The 24,123-nt window shown below is 41.5% G+C and overlaps 1 protein-coding gene across 1 annotated transcript; it reads right to left on the reverse strand.

The window, feature by feature from the left end:
- Window positions 1-2,440: 2,440 nt before the first annotated feature.
- On the reverse strand, window positions 2,441-5,996 carry LOC134218435 (phagocyte signaling-impaired protein-like). The gene is given in 4 exon segments (XM_062697420.1): window positions 2,441-2,904; window positions 3,313-5,050; window positions 5,053-5,307; window positions 5,310-5,996. Coding segments are annotated over 4 exon segments (2,904 nt in total). The 5' UTR covers window positions 5,764-5,996; the 3' UTR covers window positions 2,441-2,447.
- Between the last annotated feature and the right edge of the window lie 18,127 nt (window positions 5,997-24,123).

Genomic DNA, 24,123 nt, shown 5'->3' on the forward strand with positions numbered 1-24,123 from the left:
AAAAGGCCAAAATAAAAGGCCGAAACGTCAGGCAAAACAAAACACATCGTTTTGAATACATTTATAATCTATTCTATTCACTGAATGCGCAGCTCATTCAAGTTGATGTCGCCGGTTTCGATAAAAGTATTCTTCGCCGCCCACTTCTATGCTACGCTGCCACCTTCCAGAACATCCACTACTTGAGTTCCATATTCTTCAACGAACGATCTCTTCACAGCTGGATCTTCTAGTCGATCTATGGTGAATCGAAACCCGAGTGAATTCTGCTGCCGCTGAATTCTGGTAATGTGTGGTCGTTTAAATGTGTGCCCATTTAAAAAATGATAGTCCAACGCGATGTCATCCCTAGCGTTCATTACAGACTCAAGAAGGCGCCGTCTTCATTTTTAGGTGATCCATTTCTAGAACAGCCAAATACTCACAGTCCTCAAAACTAGAAGCGGTTCCAGAGAAGTAAGTCAAACGCTGTTGGGTGCAGACTCCCCGGTCAACAACCGGCGATAATCGCCTACTCTTCAATATTTCACGCCGCCTGATTGGAGCAAGGACAAATCCGTGGGTGCCAGAGAAAGACGCGACATGTCAGTCACCAACTGATCAGGTGAAACGTGAATTATCTTCGAGTTTTGACGACTTATCCTAATTCAGATATGGGGAAAGGTTGACAATTCTCCGACGGCAGCAGGCAAGATTTCGCCCGGATGATCATGTGAAAACCATACTGTCATGCTTTGCATCATCCTGGAGCAGGTCAATGTATTTCAAGAGTCCCTCCATTTGGTTCTGATTGACCACGGAAGATCCTTCGACCGTCTGTTGCTGTTGCTCATACACAGTAAAATATTCTGAAAATTAGCCACGACGGAAATCCTTACTGAATGTAAAATTTGGTAACAGAATGTGTACTGGATCATAATTTCCAATTTCTGTGATGTATACGATAAAATCGTTGATATTTCCATTCAACATGACTTAATTTTACATGCGTCTAACGGAAACCTTGTTGTGCGAGAACGTGGCTGTCAAAACAAATCAAAACAAATCCCATTCTATTTCATGCAAACCGCAGCTGGCGCTTATTTTATTCATATAAGCATCAATCAAATTGAAATATTCGGATGTTTGTACAAAGTGGCCCTCATAACGCAGCATTTCATCGCTGTAACTCAATGATTTTATAACATCCCTTCGAGAAATCTGTGATGTATTCAGTATACTGAGTCTCAAACATCCGCGTCTCAAAGAAGTTTCCGTGTCATGTAAATTTAAGTTATCGTTCAGTCTGATGAAGAATAATCAAATCGACAGAACGCTTAACTTGATACTCTTTGGTCGGCTCGCTTTCAAGAAGTTGAAATGCACGAGTGGCTAACGAGGTGGCCTCTCACTCTGTGGATTGAAGTTCAATTCCCATGTTGATCGCATTTTTTTTTTCTTATAAAAATATAAACAGCACGTGTAAATTTAAAATAACCTATAACCTTACGTTGCTTAACACGGAGGTCAATTTGTTACATCTACTTGAACGGAAATTTACAGGTTTCGTTCGAACTGTGTAGTATTTGACGACATCATGGGCCGCTCTAGCAGCCCACCATAGAGCAATCGTACTACCTCGACCTAGATGACGATACTGCAGAACTAACCCAACAGTGGAGTAAATTGAATGACCTGGTTGAACGCTCCCCTCATCAATATCAACAACACCGAATCATTGGATGTGAACAACTCCAACTCCACGGTAGCCGGACAAATAGTGAAGAAGGTCGAAAACCAAAGCCAGTCAACGTTGGGCGGTGGTCTAGGCAATGCACCAAATCCCGAATACTCAACTCTAACGTGGAATCTGTAATGTTATACACCAGTGATACTTGGTGCGTATTAGCAGAGATCACATAGATTTGCAAGTATTCACAGCTCGGACCTGGTGGCCTCACAACTGGATGCTGAATGTTGAGTCCCATCGACGACGCCATCGAAATCCGATACCAACAGTAACTCCACAGTGTGACGTAAGCCTGCCACGTAAGAGCGGAGACGAAATCTGCATACAAGCGCTGGAATCCGTCCCACTTTATAAATACCACATGCACATGGGGCTGAGAAGGAAACCAACATAGCCTGTTGAAAACAGAACATTGGGCACCGATCTTCCAGCAGGGCAAATCAAAAACATTTCATAATTTGCCGCATGCCTCAAAGCTATATAAATTTTATTTAATTAAGGACAAGATATATAACATTAATTACTTACAACTACGATGTTTTTCACATTAGCGCCCGTTCTGCCGCTTGTTTTCACTAACTTCGTTTTGTGACTTGATTGACAGAATGAGACTTGATAAAACCCGAAATATATGTACAACACGGAAACAAAACAGGGGTTCTACATAATACGTTCGCACGTAACATTTTTTTTTTTTTTACTGTACAGTACTAAATCATTAAATCGATTTATTGATCAACTTTAGTTTGTCTTTTAATAACTTTTTCAGTTCTTTAATCTCACCTATGTGACTGTCCATCAGTTTCAATCGAACGGCACTCTCGCTCTTGGCATCGAGCGACATCTGTTCGAGGGCGGCCGCTAATGAGTCCGAAAGCAGTGGTAGTTCCCAGGATGAGAGTACGGCTTCACACTCAACCAGATTTGTTTTGAGAGTCCGCAGCACATCCACCAACAGCTGCAGTCGATTCTTGTCCGCCATCAGAACCACTGCGCCTTCGTGGTTGTTCTGCTCCGAATCCTTCTTTTTGCCCTTTCTCGTTGGCTGAGGAGCAGGTGCCTGTGAGTATTTATCGTAACACATTGTCATTACGAGCAGAACGAGCGATGCAATCTCAATACATGCATTGACCGTTTCGTGAACCTCCATTCAGTTCCACAGCAAATCATCGGAGCTGTTGTAATGCAACGTACACACCAGTCAAGCAGTTGGACGAACATTGACTCCGCCCCAAAGAAAACGCTTCGGTTGCTGCTTTGTTTGAACGTGTGTGAAGTTGTTCGAACAACCATTTGACAGTTGACGGCTCGGTTGTAAAAAATTAAAACGGTTTGATTTTGGTTTGAGTTGTCGGGGGTGGAGTCAAGGTTCGCCGAACATGTTTGAGCATTTGTAGTGAAGTTGCACAAACCCCCATATATTTTTTTGATGGTTGGTGCTCGAGTTGGTGCTTCGGTCGTTCGTGTGTGATATTGTTGGTCGAATAAATTGATTGTTCGTGTCGCTGTTGGTAAAACTTGATGGATGTTTGAATAAACAAGAGGTGGAGTCAATGTTGGTCAAACTGCTTGACCGTGTGTACGTTCCATAAGTCTTGATCGAGCTCGCTATCAGCGCGAACAGTTTGTTAACGTGTTGTACGCATGCCTCCGCACCTGATCGTATTAGATCGTGCTTTTCGCCTTTCCACAATGCCAGCAAAAATCGGGCCATATCTCGGAGTGTCTCTTCGTATGGCATTGCCAGCACCGTATGCAAACGAGATGGTAATAAATTGACTAGAAATCTTTTGCATGCAGGAAATCGGTTTTCGGATCGCACTTTCACGAAGAGCTCATCCCAGTGGCGACTCAAATCTACCGCAGTTTGGTATTCTTCGTCACCTCCCTTGGTAAACAGCTCGATAAATGAGGAAACCAGCCTCAACAAACCCGAGCGTATTTGGAGCAGTTCCAGTTCCTGCGCGAAACTCTCCTTCTGGCATTCTTCACGCAGCTGTTCAACGGTCTTCGCCTCCAGCACGATGGCATAGTTTTCGTTATTTTTCAGTACGGACTCTGCGCCTTCTGGCGGAAGCACCTTGGAGTAATCCACCACCGGGTCCCAGTGCACAAATATCGTCAAATCACGATTGTCACTCATTTCGTCCCACTTGATTCGGTCCTCTTGCGGTTTTATTCGCATCAACCGATAGGCAGCCAGATTCTGCACTAGCGTTCCACTGAAGCAAACCATCTCCAGTAGTAAGGCCTCAACCGAGATAAGCGTAAAATGCAAACTATTCGAGAGTCGATCCTTGAAGTCAAGGAACTCGATCAACTTCGAAAAGAAACCAAAGTTGAAGGACATTTTGAGAAACTCAACGCTCTTCTGGTGATCATTGATGAAGAAGTTGAGCGTCTGGTAGAAACTTTGCTTGGCCAAAGCGGGAAAGCCCCCATTGCACAGGTGGCTACAGTGCAGATAACCGAGCGAGTACAGCTGGATGTGCTTAATGTCAAGTGATTCGTACGCTCGGTGGGCTGCCTCCACTAAACCCAATCGATGGTAAAGCTGCAGATTCAGCAGTTTTCCGTGGAAGTTGTTGATGCTGTTTGAGAGCAGGTGGTTCAACAGACAGAGCGCTTCCACCAGTGGCTCCGATCGCTGCAACTTCCAGGCGCGATCGTACATGATGTTCACTGCTAATAAAGCATAGGGATCCGAATGACCCATATCCGTCGGAAGGAGTCCTTGCCCGAACGTGTTGTAGCCATGCTCGTAGTGCAAACTCAAAGCGGTATAAAGAGCCGACAAATGCTCCTCGCTTAAAGTGGCATGAGCTCCGCAGAATCGTGCTATCTGCAGTGAGCAAATATGCCGTTGCATATGCTCTTTACTGCTTGGCAATGTGACCGGATTGATTCGGCACTCCTGCATAAGCTGAGCGGCAAAACCGGGTCTTTTCGCTGGTTCAACGTACTCCAAAAACAGTTTTAGATCATTTGCGCAGCAGGTCTTGTCGCCAAACATGCGGAAATAATCCAACAGAAGATCCGTTAACTCGCCAAATTGTTGCTCTTTGTCAAATTTGTGCTCCACCATCAGCCGTGTCAATTCAAGCCGCGCCAAATAAGGACCCCGGTTTTTTCGTGGTTGTGCCTCCGTGATCCCGGCTATGAACTCATCCCACATGTCAACTGTATGATCCGTTTCCGGTGCCTCGGCCTTATTTTTTATCATTCCCATGGTTGATTGTATCTAATCCTGGTAATAATCCCCTCTGTCCGAGTCCTCTGTGAGCAACTGTTTCATCAGTTTGTTTAAATCTGCCCATTTTTCAGCTTCTGCAACAACTCGATTCTGATCGAGTGAGGCGCCCCAGGGTACATCTTAGTGCATACGGGTCCATCCAAAAAGGTCAACATATCATCATACTTCTCCTGGTGTTGCAAAATTTGCAGATATAACTGAACTTCCTGCGATGCTTCCAGCTTATTCTCCCCGATCAGTTTGTCAACCATTCGCTGGGCTAGCGAAAGAAGCAAACTGGACTTTTGTTGGTCCTTGGCATCGGGACCACGCAAAGCCTGCAGAAAATGCTTGTGACTGCCCAGAAGTAAAACGGATTACGTGGTTTCAGCTTGTACAGCTGCAAGGCAACCGTTTGCTGTGCCTTGAAGTCGTTGACTCTCATATGGGCAATGAAAAGCTGCGACAACAGTTCCTCGTTGCCTGGCTGTTGTTTTGAGGCACTGGTGAACATGTGGCATATTTTGTCCAGCTGATCCGTTTCTTTGTAGCAGAGCGTCATCACATGCAACGTCGTAGATTCTGTCGGGGTTTCCTGCTCCAGAGCCTGGATAAGGATGGCACTTTCCTCATCTCGTCCCAGCCTGATGTAGGCCCAAGCCTTTAACGCTCGTCCGCACTGAATGGTTGGATTCTTTCTCAGCACCTTCTCCACATCTTGCAGAGCCTTCTTATAGTTTCCAATCTCAATTGATTCAAAGATGGGCCGAAGCCTTCGCTCTACGAGTTCCACGTTTTGCATACTTTTGATCGGCTAGCGAAACGAAGTTTGAAGCAATACTCTGCTATTATGAACAATTTTAACCGGCAATTTTCACTCACTTCAACCTTTGGAACACCAGTACTATCGACCTGAATAAGATTTCGCGCTTTTCAACACAATTTGCACTGACTTTTTAGAGTTTTTCGCACAATCTCACTGCTTACGGAGCAGTCACTACAAAATTTTACCCACGACGATCGACCGCGACCGAAAGAAACTGTCAAAATTGGCTATGCGATGTTTTTTAGCGCGCAGCCCGCAGAGCCAATTTTGACACGCCCCACGTTGGGCGCCATGTTGCAAGCGACGGAGGTAGTAGCGGGCACCGAGTCTTTCAGCAGAAATGACACACATGTTGTTGTCTGCGATCAGCTATAAAGCTTTGTAAATATTTATTAAATGATTTGCACTTTAAGCTATAAGCTATTAAGCTTTACAATAATACTTACAATTTCGGTAGCCGTATGTGGAAAAACGATCTAGTATTTCCCATCGCGTACCTCTTTACTTGCTCTTAATGTTTAGTCTGACAAATTCATAAAACAGTGCGTCTGCGGATGCTCAAGTTTAATGTAAATTTATCTTCTACTAATGTTCAAATTCATCATGCGATTTATTCGCAACATAGCCTTTGTATAGTATTATATTTATTTAGCTATTTTTACAAAGCAATAGAGATTTATAATTTATTATTATTATTTATAGAATGTTTTATTTTTCATAAATTAATTGGAACTGTAACTCTTCAAAAGCAGGGTTAATTTCAGTGTATCGTACCTTTGCTTGGAGTATGGTAAACGAAAATCTGTAATCATACGCCTTAGAAGATATCTCAGATCGTTTGGGGGTCAGGAAGCGCCCAGGCAGCAATCGCCGTCCATGAGCCATTGCATCCTCTCTACGGGTTTATCCGAGGTCGTATCTATGCTGCTAACAAGTAGCATGGCATTCCAATAACTTTAGGATCGTGGACATGCTGATATGGCGTGCTTCAGCAATTCTACTTCAGACGTCACCTAAGTGTTCCGTAAAGTAGTCTGCTATTTCCGGAAAGTCTGCAATTCCGGGCCTATGCAAGAACGTCATGAAACTACTGTGTTCAAATAACACATCTGTGTTTTCAGAAGTATATCTGACCATGGCCCCTATTGAATCAACCAGTTTGAGTTTCATACTTGACTTAAACAAAAGCTTATAATTCTAGTAGTACTTTGGTGTTATGGATCCAACAGTTTACTTAGATTTTATCAGCAAAACCAGCAAACCCTTTCCAAAAAGAAAAACAGAAATTTCTACAAAAACAAGGTCCAGTACTTTTCTAATTATATAAATTTTGTCCTAAATTCGCTACTGGATAAATATGTTACAAATATTCATATGCTTTGCTATTTTAAACATTCTTTGCTATCATTTTCCATTAAAATTTAAAATTTTCCATGAAATAATTGCATTTTTGGACCCTGTTTCCTTTTTTGTTTCCTTGATATTTTTATTCCTCCTTCGTACATTTCAAGAGCTGTCGGACATAAAATAAATTTAATATTTGTATCGGCCTTAACTCGATAAAAAAAAAATTACCAATCAATTGAGTTTTTCCAATTGAGTGATATTTTTTTAAGTCATCTACTGCAGGAATACAGTTTAGTATTACAATGAAAATTATGATAATTTGAATATTTTTCATGCTCCTCGTATTACGTTTGTCTAGCATGTTACAATCATATTATTTTTTTAATTTTTTACTTTTTACAGCTAGTAACAAACATTTTGATTGGCACTGTGTTGTCTCCCGAAAGGACTCCATTACCATGTTTTGGAATGTACTACCAGAATATATATATCAATAAATGGAAAATTTTGAATGCTTTCTTTACTTTTATAGATGGCCAAAGAATTTTCAGCGAGTATAATGGAAAGTTACACAATAAATCTTGAACGGCAAGGGAAAAAGACGTTCCCCTTACTAAATACAAACTCATTTCAGTCTATAATTTAAATAAATTTGCTGTAAATAAATTTTATGCGCATCATGACTCGCCATTAAGTAATCAAAATAAAAATATATAAACGAAATAAAATGTCATTTTTCAGTTGTGTTACTTGGGATCCCGGTCAGCACCACGGGGAGGTAGGGATAGGAGTTGCTGGGTAAGAGGCTAAGGACCGCGAGATGGGGTCTATTTTATTCCTTCAGGTACGCGAAGTACCAATGGTACGCTTTACCCAGCATTTGCCGTGCCGTTTTTGATATGTGCTTTATGTATTTTGTTAATCTCACGTTTCTGGAGTTTAAGTGTTGAGTTAGAAACTTTAATTAAGTCAAGAATAAAAATGTTTGTTACTGCAACCCAATTTGTTTGCCAACCAAAGGTTGGCGAGGCACACATCGGGCTAGTGGTCCCTAGCTGGTCACTACGCCTAACGCGTAAAGGATCAACATACGCTCTAGCCGTGCGCGGCGATTCCTCGGGACAAGATTGGTGCTCTAATCGCTAAAGAGGACCCCTCACGGCAGAGTCATTCCGTTATCGGCATGGACTCAGTCGATTAAGCCTAAGAGGGGAGACTCCGGAGAGAGAAGTAGAATGCCCCATAAATCCAAGATGATCTGCTATACGATCCACCAGTTTTTTTTTTCGACTACTACCACCACCCGATCGAAGACCAGACCAGAAGGCTGGATCATCGGCGAGCGCTCGTCCACCGTCATCAACGAGTTCAACAGGCAACGCGGTACCGGTGCGTCAATTCCCACAATCAGCATTAAACCACGATTACCACCGTTATACCCAGTAGTAAGTCGGCCGTGAGACCCAGTTCAAGGGGTCACTTGCTACTACGGAGGGTCCGCAAGTCATCTCCCACCTGATCGATCCACCTTGCCCGCTGTGCACCTCGCCTTCTTGTCCCCGTCGGATCGTTGTCGAGAACCATTTTCACCGGGTTAGTGTCCGACATTCTGGCAACGTGCCCGGCCCACCGCAGTCGTGCGATTTTCGCGGTGTGAACGATGGATGGTTCTTCCAACAGCTGATGCAACTCGTGGTTCATTCGCCTCCTCAACGTACCGTCCGCCATCTGCACCTCACCATAGATGGTACGCAGCACTTTCCTTTCGAAAACTCCAAGTGCGCGTTGGTCCTCCACGACCATCGTCCAGGTCTCGTGTCCGTAGAGGACTACCGGTCTAATGAGTGTTTTGTAGATTGTCAGTTTGGTACGGCGGCGAACTCTATTCCATCGGAGCGTCTTGCGGAGTCCAAAGTACGTACGATTTCCAGCCACTATGCGTCTCCGAACTTCTCTGCTGGTGTCATTTTCGGCAGTCACCAGTGAGCCCAAGTACACAAATTCTTCTACCACCTCGATTTCGTCACCACCGATGCAAACTCGCGGTGGGTGGCTCACATTGTCTTCTCTTGAACCTCTTCCTATCATGTACTTCGTCTTCGACGTGTTGATGACTAGTCCGATCTGCTTGGCTTCCCTCTTCAGTCTGATGTAGGCTTCCTCCATCTTCTCAAAGTTACGTGCCATAATATCTATGTCGTCGGCGAAGCCAAATAGCTGGACGGACTTATTGAAAATTGTACCACTCGTGTTAATCCCTGCTCTTCGTATTACCCCTTCCAAAGCGATGTTGAATAGCAGACACGAAAGATCATCACCTTGCCGTAACCCTGTGCGGGTTTCGAAGGGACTCGAGAATGAGCATGAGCATGAGCATGAGCATGAATGACCGCCCACGGTTGCTACTCCGTTATTGCCAGGTCAGCTGTTATTACACAGAGAACCAACAGATGAAGTTTGGGACTAACATCATCTTCAATGTGTAAGAACTGGTGACCCAAAAATGAGCAATACCAGCGCCGGCCGTGTCCGAATGCAGGTCAATTGAGGAATAGGAAGGAAATTGTTGACGTGATACTCGCTTTGATAGAAGCCGACGAGTCATCTGCACTTCCACGAGAAATCACTGGGATGTTGGATATATGGGGTAGGGCGTGTAGCAGGGTTCGTTTTGGTAAACGGTCTGCTGTGTAAAGCGTGTAGTTTGATTTAAAATAAAAACAATCAAATTTACTCACTCGCACAATGCAGAACACAATTTCGGTGACCAGCCGATCGTTTTGCTTTCCGCACAAAGCAAAACTAAATTTCGACGACCGGCCGATCGATCTGCTTACTGGAGAATCTTGGTATACGGTGTACAACGCACTAATTATTTTAGTTTTCAACCAACTGCTCAAAGCAGAACAAAGCGATCCATCTTCCGCGAACATTCGGCATGCTTAGCGAAAACACATTGAACGAGCACTGATTAATTTATGTTCCGATCGACTGCAGAAAGTAGAAAAACGATCCGATTTCCGCGAACATTCTGCGTGCTATACAAAAACAAGATCAAATTCGCACTAATCAACTTAATTTCTGACCAATTGCCCAAAGCAGAACAAACCAATCAGATGCAAACAAAATTAAGCGCGCTAGGATTGTGATAAATCTGCACAATCCCATTCAATTCCACCACTTATGAAATATAATTAAACTTTTGGTAGTAATACTAGCATTGACTACAACCTATAGGCCTTGTTTTTGTTCGATTATTTCTAGTTTTGTACCTTTTTTTCTTCTTTATTTAAGTGGGCGATTTGTACCTTTCGCATTTAGGGTACATCGAAAACCACTAGAAGTTGTTATAGTTCGCCGAAAATTTATTTGTGTAATACTAACTAAAATGGTGGAGGCTTCTCCAATTCAACCAGTTTATATATTGGAATAATTCTTGGTATTCTACTAATAAATCATAAAAATATGGACATTGTATGCATCAAAGTGGATATTTTAGAAAATAATATTTTAATGATTTCCTAGATGACGTATTGGACGATGTTTTGACAGAATACTGAAACTCAACCTTAAAATTACAAAGAATATATGCAAATCGAACATTTGAAGCATTACAAAGAAACAGTCACTTATAGAATATGACATTTCTAGGCTTGTCACAAGACGAGTCTGCACAATCCCACTCAACTCCACCACCCAACCGTACCCTGACAGACACGTACCTCCACCCCAACAGTAAGGTCGTCCTCAGCGTCCCGCACTTGACTCGACTCGACAAGTCGAGTCAAGCACGAGACGCCGAAGACGACCCCACCGCCGAGGCCGAAACACGCATCCGCCAAGGCACAATCAAGTGGCGGAACCAAATGGGACTGCACAAACTCGTCCTATGACAAGTGAAGACATTCCACTAAAAAGCTCAAAATAATTGTCTTAACATTTCTAGGATTTTTTAAAGAACTCTCCAAAAATGAAAACTAGGAATAGCTCCCGAAGAACATGTTATCCTTTCCGAATTTCCTTCCCTTCCCCTGTGAGTCCTGTGCTACTTTGGAACGGATCGAATTAGCAATGTATGAAATACTAGCAGACCCGACGAACTTCGTTTCGCCTAAAATTGATTTATTTTCTGATTAGATCTCAAGTTATGAAGAAATTGATGTTTCATTTGTATGGGAGCCCCCCTTTCCAAAGCGGGGAGGGGTCTCGAACCATCTTAAGAACCTTCCCCGGTCCCAAAAACCTCTACATACAAATTTTCACGTCGATCGGTTCAGTAGTTTCCGAGTCTATAAGGCACAGACAGACAGAAATTCATTTTTATGTATATAGATTCGATCATGTGTTAAATATTTTTGTTTGCGCTTACCTTGATGTTGACCATTATGAAATTGTCCGCTGTCTAGCTCTTACATGAATAATGAAGATTGGTCCTGTGTTGCAAGGCCCACAAGGATTCTTACCGTCAGTATGCTGTTCGTGCATATTAAGCAGCGTTCGATCCGTCGTTTAGCTCACCCGATGAATTAATCGATTACAAGCGGAAGTCGTCACACCTCCAGCATATAGTTTCTGCTTCACAATCTGGCAGGGTTAAGATCGACTTGTGCGAGAGAGAGATTGAAAATTGACAGTGGGAAGAGGTTTTGATCGGCATTGAAAACGGCTTGAGATTTCCGTAGCTTTTGGGATTACTTTCAGCCAGTTCACCATTTCGAGAACATGTTGAGCATTGGATGAAACTTGATTACACTGGAATGTAACTTGTGTATGGAACGGGCAGGGTCTGGTCGATCTTACTTTAGGAGGCTGCATCAATGCAGGACGGGTTCCAACTGACATTTGCAGTAACGTTACTGGAGGCATTCCTGTCAACATCCAGTCAAGTCCAGTCCAAAACCATAGGTAAAACTTGGAAAAAAATATGACGGATCGGAAAAAAACACTTCCATCGCCTATCAAGGCACACTCGATTCGATTCAGTTTCGAAGGGACTCGAGAATGCCCCTGAAACTCGAACTACGCACATCATCCGATCCATCGTCGCTTTGATCAACCGTGTGAGTTGATTCGGAAAACCGTGTTCGTGCATTAGCTGCCATAGCTGGTCTCAATCGATTGTATCATATGCGGCTTTAAGTCGATAAATAGATGATATGTGGGCTCGTTGTATTCGCGGCATTTCTGCAATACCGGGCGTATGGCGAACACCTGGTCCGTGGTGGAGCGTTTGCCCAAAAAAACCCGCCTGGTACTGCCCCACGAACTCCCTTGCAGTTGGTGCTAGTCGACGGCATAAGATTTGGGAGAGTACCTTGTAGGCGGCGTTCAGCAATGTGATTGCGCTGTAGTTGCTACAATCCAGCTTATCGCCCTTTTTGTAGATAGAACACACGACACCTTCCATCCACTCTTGCGGCAAAACTTCCTCCTCCCAAATCTTGGTAATGACCTAGTGCAGCGCTCTAGCCAGTGCCTCACCACCGTGTTTAAATAGCTCTCCTGGTAGTTGGTCAACTACAGGGGCTTTGTTGTTCTTCAGCCGGTACACCTGGTACAATTTTGAAGAACAGCCGGTACACCTGGTGATTCATGCGGCGCCGCCAGATACCGTTCTCTTGTTTACCGCCGAGTATTGTCCGCAGCAGCTTACGCTCAAACACTCCGAAAGCTCTCCGATCAGCCTCCTTTAACGTCCATGTTTCATGGCCGTATAAAGCCACCGGAAGAATCAGAGTAGTATACAGCGCGAGTTTTGTTTAGGTTTGCAAACTACGGGACTTAAGCTGGTTACGAAGTCCATAATATTTGCAGCTGCAATACGCCTTTTCACCTCGCGGGTAACATCATTATCGCACGTCACTAATGTTCCAAGATACACAAATTCTTCTACCACTTCAAATTTTTCACCATCCAGCACTATTTCGCTAGCACCACCACTAATGAACCCACGTTGATTGCCAGCGACTATGTACTCCGTCTTGCTGGTATTGATCGTGAGTCCAACCCTCGCTGTCTTTCTCTTAAAAAGCACAAAAGCCTTTTTCACGGAACGGCGATCAATCCTGATTACATCGATGTCGTCCCCAAATCCCAGAAGCGTATGCGATCTCGTGATAATGGTACCGCCACAGAGAAACAGACATAACACATTGAACATTTACCCATCAAATTCATCGTCTTCAAACACTAACGACATCTGTTCATTTCAGTTAGTTGGGGAATCACGAACCAGATGGCGGTAGTGAGCAAACGTCAAACTCGAATGGCCAACTAATGACTATTTGAATTGACCAGTAAAGCAGTGAACGATGGAAATTTGACGAGTGTTATGACTGTTTGTCTGTAGTAACGCTTCTTTGCACACTAGCTCTCCTAATCGCTCCCTCGAAAGCTATATTAAACAGTTGATTCGAGAAAGCATCACCCTGCTTTGATCCATCTAAGGTAACAAATGACGTCGATATTTCATCCGCAACCCTTACACTTGATTTCGATCCGTCCAACTTTATACGAATCAGCCGTATCAGTATCGCCGGAAGAACATGTTCAAGCATAATTTGCCATAATTCATTCCGTTTCACTGAATCGTACGCCGCCTTGAAATCAATAAACAGATGATGTGTCTGCAAGTTGTATTCCCAGAATTTATCAAGGATTTGTCTCAGGGTAAACATCTGATCCGTCGTTGATCGGCCCTCACGAAAATCCGCTTGGTATTCGCCGACGAAGGACTCTTCAAGCGGTCTCAATCTGTTGAACAGAATACGGGACATAATTTTGTACGCCGAATTAAGGAGGGATATTCCTCGGAAATTGGCACACTCCAATCTGTGCCCTTTCGTAAAGAGAGAGCAAATGAGGCCGTCCAACCAGCTAGCCTAGCAGGTAATTCCTAGTTTTTCAATATTTTTGACATAATATGGTGCAGAACTTCATAAAACTGCTCACGTCACGTGCTGTATAAAGAGGGCAGTAAAACGAAGTGACGAAAGAGGGTTGAGTGTACATTTAAAGCTAGAACAATAGTTACTTTACCATATCTCTCGCTCAACATTTAAAAAGGGCCAACATCCAAAATGGAAACATTGAGAAAAAGCCATTTGAAAAAAAATCATTTTTCTATTCCTATTTCGCAGGTTTATGATATTTCAAGCGGAAAAATCATATAAAAGCACATAACTAACACTGTTCGTTTATTCTTAACTTTAATTGCATCGAAAATATAAAAAAAAAAAGTGTCGAGATTGATAAAAGTAAAAATTAAATCCATTTTCATTTATTATCAGGAATAGGCCTTCTTTGACCCTTTGTTTATGGCATCTTCCAAACGTAAACATGGAATAAGGCTTTTTGTGAGAGAGATTTTTGCTCTTCGAGCTCGGGCCGATGACGGTTCAAAAAAAAAATCTCGTTATCGGCCCCGAATTTGGTGAAGGCTTATCTCTGACAGAAAAAAATAGTGGCTCGGCCTTGTTTTAGGGTGGATCTACACATATTTTGAAAACAACAATAACTAATCCAGAAAAATATGTAAAGCTCTTTTAGTGGAATGTATTCAACCGTCTAAGACGAATTAAGTACTCTCCATTTAATTCCACCAATTAATTTTCGATATCTTTGCAGATACGTATTTCGACCACAACTGTGTGGTCGTCTTCAGTGTCTCGTACTTGACTCGACTACGACTCGAGTCGAGTCAAGTACGAGACACAGTTGTGGTCGAAATACGTATCTGCAAAGATATCGAATTAATTGGTGGAATTAAATGGAATTACTTAATTCGACTTAGAATAACTAATCGAAAATACGGAACATTTTCATACGATTAGTAGCTTATAGATACTATCGAAGGGTATCAAAATCGGATTTGTTTATTTTTTATTTGTTGGCCCTTATCTATTGTTTCACGAGATTTGTCGGCATGCCAAGCTGGATGAACGTACATCTCATGCTTTAAAAAAAATCATCTTTTTGCAACTAATTGCACGAGCTACAATAAATTGTAGCTTTTAAACAAAAGTGTTGCGGCGGTTTTCCTTGGCTTAAATGAAACTCTTCTGACAGCAGTGTCCATTACCAACAGATTCAAAGCTGAAATTTATTTTTCAGTATTAATTATTAAACAATATATATAAAAAAAGTAACTTACAATCTAGTTCCAATTCAATTTACAAACCACCGGATCCATCGCAACTACAATCCAATCTGATTCCCTCAGCACGACAGTGTTGTTAGTTTCACTGAACCTACCAACTCATCTTAACACTCCAACCCGTGAAGTTAGTAACAAACTGGTCTATTATACAATTCAAAACTTTTTATTTACTATAATAAAAAAACATTTCGACTATTGTTCCTAAGCTTCTCCTTCAAATTATTCCCCTATCAGTACCGCCTGGATCGAAAAGTATTTGTTTCACAAAACGATTCACAATTTCTCTCATAATTTTATGCGCGCCAAACAAACCGCTTTGCTTCGAATCGCACGCAAAATCGTTCTTAGCTTCTGCGTAAACGAATTCTGTGTTACCCTTACTCTGTGCGGTGGTGCACAAACAGATGTATTCATCCGAGCTCGTTCGATGATCGGGACGGCGCACAATTGTCGTCGCCGCATCACTACTGCTTTGCAGCGCTTGTCCTACCGATTCAGATTCGTTGTTTTTCTCTTCCGCTACACGCACCCGTAATGCATTATCGAAATCGCCGTGTGATTTAGTTTGATCGCTGACATGCTGTTCTTTCTTCTCACTATATTTGATTATTATCGCTTCCCTTCGTTCACTAAATTCTAAATCAATTTTCTCTGCAGCAGCCTTGTAAAACTCATCTAATTCCTTTACTTTACGCTCGTAATCCAACTGGATTCTTTTTTCATTTTCGGACTGTTGAGTCCGCCATGCTTTGTTTTGCTCCTCCAGCAGCTCAAGCTTCCTTCTCAGTTCGTGCATGGCGACTCCTTTCAAGTTGAGAGCTAGATTCTTTGAAGAATGTTGCGGCGGTTTCCTTGGCTTGATTGAACTCTTCTGACAGCAGTGTCCATTACCAACAGCTTCAAAGCTGAAATTTATTTTCATTAATAATTATTAAACCATATAGGGAAGGTGGGTAGAGTTGATCCCCGGGGAGGCTTGATCACCCCCTGTTTTATCGAGAACTAAAGTAGTTTTGTTCTAGCGTATTTTAGTATAGATCCTCTAGGCAAATGACCTTTATGCGATGAGTAATTTTTTTGGATTGACAACCTTATTTATTCTGCAGGGCGGTTTGTATGTTTTGACCTTCCTAAAGATTTTTTTTGGCTACGCAAAATTTGAATAACTTTTCATAGCAATGACCATATGCTTTCGTTTTTCACAGCAACAAGCCATAAATATGCTTATTGATCTGTACTGATGAAAATGACAACATTCCATCAAAGTTTTAGGATATTTGGATTTGAAGATATTGGTTCAATATGGGGACACTTGATCCCCGTTAGTCACCCATACAAAAATTTGGCGAAAAAATTCAAAAAATATTAATCTGTTCTTAGGCTTCTATTTTTGTAGATTTGACGGATTTGATGAAGGGTTGGCAGGAAAAAATATTTATTGCGTAGATCTCATAGAAAGGGGATCAAGTTTCCCTAAATTTTAAAATTGCATGTGCTGTCGAATTCAATAACAAAAATCGATCATGTATACGCACTTCGATAATTCCGCGTATTTTGAAGGGAAAATGTTTAAAAAATCTGAGTGCACCTTTCTAATTTTTCAAAGCAAGTTCTTGGAGGGGGATCAATTTCCCCCGAATACTTTCAAAGTCGATTTTTGACAGCACTCCAAAAAATCGATTGTGTATCAATAACAACAATAATTTAAGGACTACGTCAGTAAAGTTGAATACTATACTTCTTAGAGAGTCTGTGTGGAAATCGCCTATGTTTATTTATTTTTGGTTGTGATACATCGGAAATCAGAAAAGGGGATCAAGTCTACCCAGTCTCCCCTATATATAGAAAAAGTAACTTACAATCTAGTTCCAATTCAATTTACAAACCACCGTATCCACCGCAACTACAATCCAATCTGATTCCCTCAGCATGACAGTGTTGCTAGTTTCACTGAACCTACCAACTCATCTTAACATTCTTTTGCATTCCAGTTCTTCACGTATTGGGCTGAGCACGGCGAACTCGTGGACCCAAACGTCGCCACGTCCATCACGTATACTTCCGGTTTCGCTGATGGATCATTCCGGAACAAAAATCTCTGCGCTCGCTTGTCTTCTTCTCGGATCCGTAGCTGGTGGTACATCTCCTTTATGTCCGCCCCGAATCCGACTTCTCGTTCACGAAACTTGCAAATTACCGCCGGCAAGGCGGTCAGCATATCCGGCCCCTTCAGCAGCTTCGAGTTTAAAGATACTCCTCTCACTTCTGCTCTTGCGTCCCACACCAGACGAAACTTCTGCTTTCTCGGATTGTAGACGATATTCAGTGGCACGTACCACACTTTGCTGCAACCTAGCGCTTCTAGCTCGAACGACGTTGCCTTGTGTGCGTACCCCTTCACTATGTAATCGGCGATCATGGTCCTCACCTTGGCGTACAGTTCGGGATCTTTCCTGAGACGATTCTCCAGGCCAATCAGCCGCTTAACGGACATGAGGTAGCTATCTGGGAATTCGGAGCAGTCGTTTTTCCACAGCAGCCCCGTTTCGAAGCGATCTTCTATTCTTTTTGTCGTCTTTGGTTATGTTTTTACTCAGTTTTTTTTACCTTCTTCTCCCTCTCACGCCAACATACTCACTGACAATTCAAGCTCTATCTGGAATAAGGGCGAATGTCGCAAGAGAGGATTCTCTTCGTCGACCTCCCCTCTTTTGAATAAAAGTGACAAGCAGCTGATTTCTTTGAGGTTTATCACCTCAGCACGATAGAAAACAATGCGAACTTGGATTCTGAGGTGATAAACTGCAAAGTAAACCTCTGATTGTCGCTCCTTTTTAAAAGAGGAGAAGTCGACGAAGAGAATTCTCTCTTGCGACATTCGCCCTTTTACCAGATAGAGCTTGAATTATGCTCGCTATAATTTCGCCTCGACAACATCGTTTGAAGCGAACGGATGCACCATGCGCTTGGTGCGCACAACTCAGGGTTTTTAGATGCCGGGTGGTAGCGGTGCCAACAAATAGGATGTTGGATATAGAAGCGAATTTGGTTCAATAAAGCATTTTTACTTGTCATAAGACGAGTTTGTACAATCCCATTGAATTCCACTACTTAATTGTATCTTGACAGATACGTATTTCGACCTCAACAGTAAGGCCGTCTTCAGTGTCAAACTCGTCTTATGACAAGTGAAGACATTCCACTAAAAAGCTCAAAATAATTTTCTTAACAAAACATTTTTACTTAACTTAATTGATGGAACGGAGCAGGATGCAATGATTGGCGTTCGATGATTCTTCTGTGGCCTTGATGATCGGAAACTCTGGACTTAGATTACGTTCCAGAATTAACGTTCAATTAACTATTTTCAACAACATCGACACTGAAAGCCAAGCCCAACTAAAATGGAATCCATGTACAAAAATAATGACATCATATGCTGCTCTTGAACTGCCAGTGAATCTGGAAAAGTCTGCGACGTCCAAAAATGTGTCACGATTTGTATGAGAACTTCTAAATTGAAATGATTGCCGTGTTGCTCATTGTATTGTTTGTTTTTCTGTGGAAATCCGGCTTTCGCCGATTTGGATGTGCTTTCAACCAGTAAGTGGAAAATTCCTAACCCCATTTACTTCCTCCCCACTCCATTTTCGTTACCATTTGTCGTCAGTCCAACTATGTTTTTAGTAATCCATGCTTAGCGAGCAAAACTAATTCTGCGACGATCAGACCGCATCGTGCTTTCGTGCTGTGCGGTTCTTTCTCTCTTTGCGGAAGGAAGTTTTTTATACTACCCGAAGCTATTTTAATTTCAACGGTGCTTCTTAGCGCTATTTGTACCCACTGATCCCGTTACGATCTTTGCAAGGACCCGTGCCTTCGTTTTACGTTGGACCCGTTTGCGGAAGTAAAATTCCGACAAGCGGTGGTAATCCTGCAGGGACACCGTTCTGGGAAAAAACCTCTTAGAAGGTCACGTCTCCACGCTCAGCAATGAGTATTAACAAAAACAAGAGGAAGAGTCTCTGAATTCTCCACTTCCTTCAAAGAAACAAGGTTTCAAGACCGTCCTGCCCAAGCGCGGAAAAAATAGAAGGAAGCTGGAGAATTCAGATATTCCTTCTAACTCAAATATCGGAAATAATTCTTCTCCAATCGAACTGAGCAATCAGTTCGATTTGATTAATGATGAAATTGAGCAAATCGAATCTACCTCTAGCCCAGGTGATTCGATTCATGCGAAAAAGCAAAGGATTCCGCCAATTGTGGTATCTGTTGCCGAGTTTTCTGGCTTCCGGAATGAGATTTTGAGTAACCTTCAGGGATCAAGGTTTCATTTCAGATTGCTAGGAAGGGTGACTGCCGCGTTTTGCCGGGATCCTTTGACGATCGCAAACGTCTTCTTCACTATTTAACTGAGAAGCGCCATAAATTCTTCACATACGACGACAAAACTGAGCGATTGTTCAAAGTCGTCTTGAAAGGTCTCCCAGTGATGACAAATCACTGGATGAGATTAAAATTGAAATTTCTCAATTACTTGGATTTTCACCAGTCCAAGTAATTAAGATGAAAAAGAAATCCCATTCTGGTACTTCCCAGAGGGCATTTCTCAAGAATTTTATTTAGTTCATTTTAACAAAAGTGAACTAAATAATATGAAAAGTTTGGAAAAGGCCTGTATTATGTCTCATGTCCGTGTTACATGGGAACATTTCCGCAGGCCTGGGGAAATTCAAAACCCTACCCAGTGCCGTAAGTGCCAAAAGTGGGGTCATGGAACCAAACATTGTCACATGGATGCTAAATGCATGTTTTGTGGTGGAACCTCTCACGCCAAGGACGCATGTCCTGTGAGAGAAGATTCCAATAAATTTAAGTGCGCAAACTGTGGGGGCAATCATAAATCCAATTTCTGGGAATGCCCTTCACGCAAAAAGTTTTGAATTCCCGTGCAAAATTGATGACAGGAAATTCCAATCGGATCCCAGATTCGACGGGTAGAAATTTTCAAACGCTCAAATTTCGAAACCGGTTACCGGTCGAGCAATTCATACCCACCACAATTCACAAACAAATTTTGCCGCTCGTCAACGGGTAGCAAGCACTTCAGTAAATTCCAATTTTCGAATGTACCTACGTATGCAAACATCGCTGCTGGTAGACCAAATTTCTCTTCTCAAAATGAGGTTTATACCCATGTCCCAACGGAAAATAACGGTCATGTTGCCGATTCAGGTAGCATGACTGCTTCCGATTTGATTTTTAACTGAACAATTGCATCACATGATTGATGCAATGTTCTGCAAATACCATTCCTGAAGCTGTTCAAGTTGGTATAAAGTACACACAAAAATTGTTATCGGACTCCGTTTCAATGGATCCAAATAATTGTGTGAAAGTTCTAAATTGGAATGCCCGCTCTCTAAAGGGTAAGGAAGATGAATTATTCAACTTCCTTTCAGTTCATAATGTGCATATTGCCATTATAACTGAAACGTATTTAAAACCAGGACTCTCCATTAAAAGAGATCCAAACTATTTTATCTACAGAAATGATCGTCTTGACAGCGCCTGTGGTGGGGTCGCCATTGTCATTAATAGACGTATCAAACATAAATTATTTTCTTCGTTTGATACCAAAGTTTTTGAAACCTTGGGAGTTTCTGTTGAAACAAATTTTGGTCAATTTTCCTTCATTGCAGCCTATTTGCCTTTTCAATGCAATGGGCAGCAAAAGAATTTGTTGAAAGCTGATCTTCAAATTCTGACTCGCAACAAATCAAAATTCTTCGTAATTGGTGACTTCAATGCCAAACACCGTTCATGGAATAATGCTCAAAGCAATTCCAATGGCAAAATTTTATTTGAAGATTGTTCTGCGGGATATTATACTATTCAATATCCCAATGGCCCTACTTATTTTCTTCCAGTCGAAATCCTTCTACAATTGATTTAGTTTTAACGGATTCAAGTCAGCTGTGTGGCCAATTGGTAACTCATGCTGACTTTGACTCTGATCACCTTCCTGTGACATTTGAAATCTCACAAGAAGCCATTTATAATCCAATCAGCTCTACTTTTAATTATCATAGAGCTGATTGGGATTTATAAAACGTATATCGATAGGAATTTTGATGTTGATATTCCTCTCGATACCAAAAGTGATATTGATAATGCTCTCGTATCTTTGACAAATTTAATTGTCGAAGCCAGAGGCATTGCAATTCCGAAATGTGAAGTTAAATTCAACTCCATTATTATTGACGACGATCTTCAGCTACTGATCCGTCTTAAAAATGTGAGAAGAAGGCAATACCAAAGAACTCGCGATCCCGCGTTGAAAGTTATTTGGCGAGATTTGCAAAATGAAATTAAAAACGTTTTGCTATTCTGAGAAATACCAACTTTGAGAATAATGTCTCGAAGTTGGATCCCAGTTCGAAACCCTTTTGGAAATTAACAAAAATTCTTAAAAAACCTCAAAAGCCAATTCCAGCGCTTAAAGAGGGAAATAAAATTTTATTAACAAATGGCAAAAAGGCCCCAAGACTTGCTCAGCAGCTCGAGAGTGCCCATAATTATAGACTAGGGCTCACTAGTGCAATTGAGGATCAGGTTACACGAAGCTTCGAAGACCTTCTCATCCAAGATAATGTTTTGACCCTTCGTTGGGAACTAATTTGGATGAAGTGAGATCTATTACTAGAAAATTTAAAAATATGAAAGCCCCAGGTGATGATGGTATTTTCTACATACTTATCAAAAACTTCCTGAGAGCTCTTTATCCTTTTGGTTAATTTATTTAACAAATGTTTTCAATTGGCATACTTCCCAGATAAATGGAAAAACGCCAAAGTTGTTCCAATTTTGAAGCCGGACAAAAATCCAGCTGAGGCTTCTAGTTATCGCCCTATCAGTTTGCTTTCTCCAATAAGCAAACTATTTGAAAAATTATTTTAAATAGAATGATGGTTCATATTAATGACAATTCTATTTTTGCTGATGAGCAATTTGGTTTTCGCCATGGGCATTCAACCACTCATCAGTTATTAAGAGTTACGAACTTAATTCGGCTCAACAAATCTGAAGGATATTCGACTGGAGTTGCTCTTCTTGATATAGAGAAAGCATTTGACAGTGTTTGGCATGAAGGTTTGATTGTAAAATTGATGAATTTTAATTTTCCTCTGTACATCATTAAACTGATCCAAAATTATTTATCAGATCGCTCGCTGCAGGTAAACTATCAGAATACTAAATCTGATAGATTACCTGTAAGAACTAGTGTCCCCAAGGCAGCATACTGGGGCCCATATTGTATAACATTTTACTTCTGACTTACCTGATTTACCACCAGGGTGTCAAAAATCTTTGTTTGCAGATGACACGGGCCTTTTCAGCCAAAGGGCAGAAGCCTTCGTGTCATTTGTAGTAGATTGCAAAAAAGTTTGGATATTTTCTTCACTTACTTGCAAAAATGGAAAATTTCTCCGAATGCTTCCAAAACTCAGCTTATAATTTTCCCACATAAGCCGAGAGCTTCTTATTTGAAACCTTCTAGCAGACATATTGTCACTATGAATGGGGTTCCAATTAATTGGTCTAGCGAAGCTAAATATTTAGGACTTCTGCTAGATCAAAAATTAACTTTTAAAAATCACATTGAAGGCCTTCAAGCCAAATGTAACAAATATATTAAGTGCCTATATCCACTTATAAACAGAAAATCAAAACCTTGTCTTAAGAACAAACTTTTGATTTACAAACAAAGTTTTAGACCTGCCATGTTGTATGCTGTGCCAATATGGGCTAGTTGCTGCAATACCAGAAAGAAGGCACTCCAGAGGATTCAAAATAAAATTTTGAAAATGATTCTGAAGTTGCCTCCGTGGTATAGTACCAATGAACTTCATAGAATTTCTAATATTGAGACATTGCAACAAAGTTCCAACAAAATAATTTCAATTTTAGACAAAAAAGCGTTGCAATCTTCTATTGCAACGATTAACTCCTTGTACCCTTAGTATAAAATAGGTTAAGTTTAGTTTAAGTTGAAAACATTGTAATTCCTACATGGTTCAATTCAACCAGAGGAAAAAATTCTAACTGCCAGAGGCAATTGAAATGTATTAATAATAACTAAAAATGTAACATAGCAAATAAGGATGATAGTGTTAGGAAAACACGGAACACCTAGTCTAAGAGATGAATGCATGTATTAGATAATTAGCAAATAAAATTAGTTAAAAAAAAAAAAAAAAAAAAAAAAAAAAAAAAAAATTCTGCGACGATTTCCCGTCGTTTCCCGACAGGCTGGCTTGACTAAGGTCAGATCCGCCAAGGCAATGGCATTAATATTCATATCCATTCGAAGCCAACCTGTGACACAGCAACGGCATCCCACCGCTGCTGTTCCCGACAACACATCGCTGTTGTCGTTTCCATATTCAAATTTTCCTCTGGGGGCGGCTGTGTGATAGCGGTTCTGATTTTTCGCCCCACTTCTCTTCTCCTCCGGTGTCTACACTATCAGTAACTACTCTACTAGAAGCTGAATATGTTTGCGAGCGTATGGGTAACGGGAAATTTGCCAGATTTTATTTCCCGCTCGATCCATCTTTTCCTATCCGTCGGATGCGGTTTGGCCAAGCCGGTTAAGAATAACAATTAGCTTTTTATGTGGAAACTCGAAACTTATTGAGAATATTACATGTGAGAAATTACAATATCTCTGGTAATGTAGAATTCAGCAGGCACGGATATTTGGCAAACTATGAATCACAGTCTATTGATGGTATGAGTTCGAAACAAATGAGCCAAGAAAACTC

Source organism: Armigeres subalbatus, chromosome 2 (genome assembly GCF_024139115.2).
Source record: "Armigeres subalbatus isolate Guangzhou_Male chromosome 2, GZ_Asu_2, whole genome shotgun sequence".
NCBI lineage: Eukaryota > Metazoa > Arthropoda > Insecta > Diptera > Culicidae > Armigeres > Armigeres subalbatus.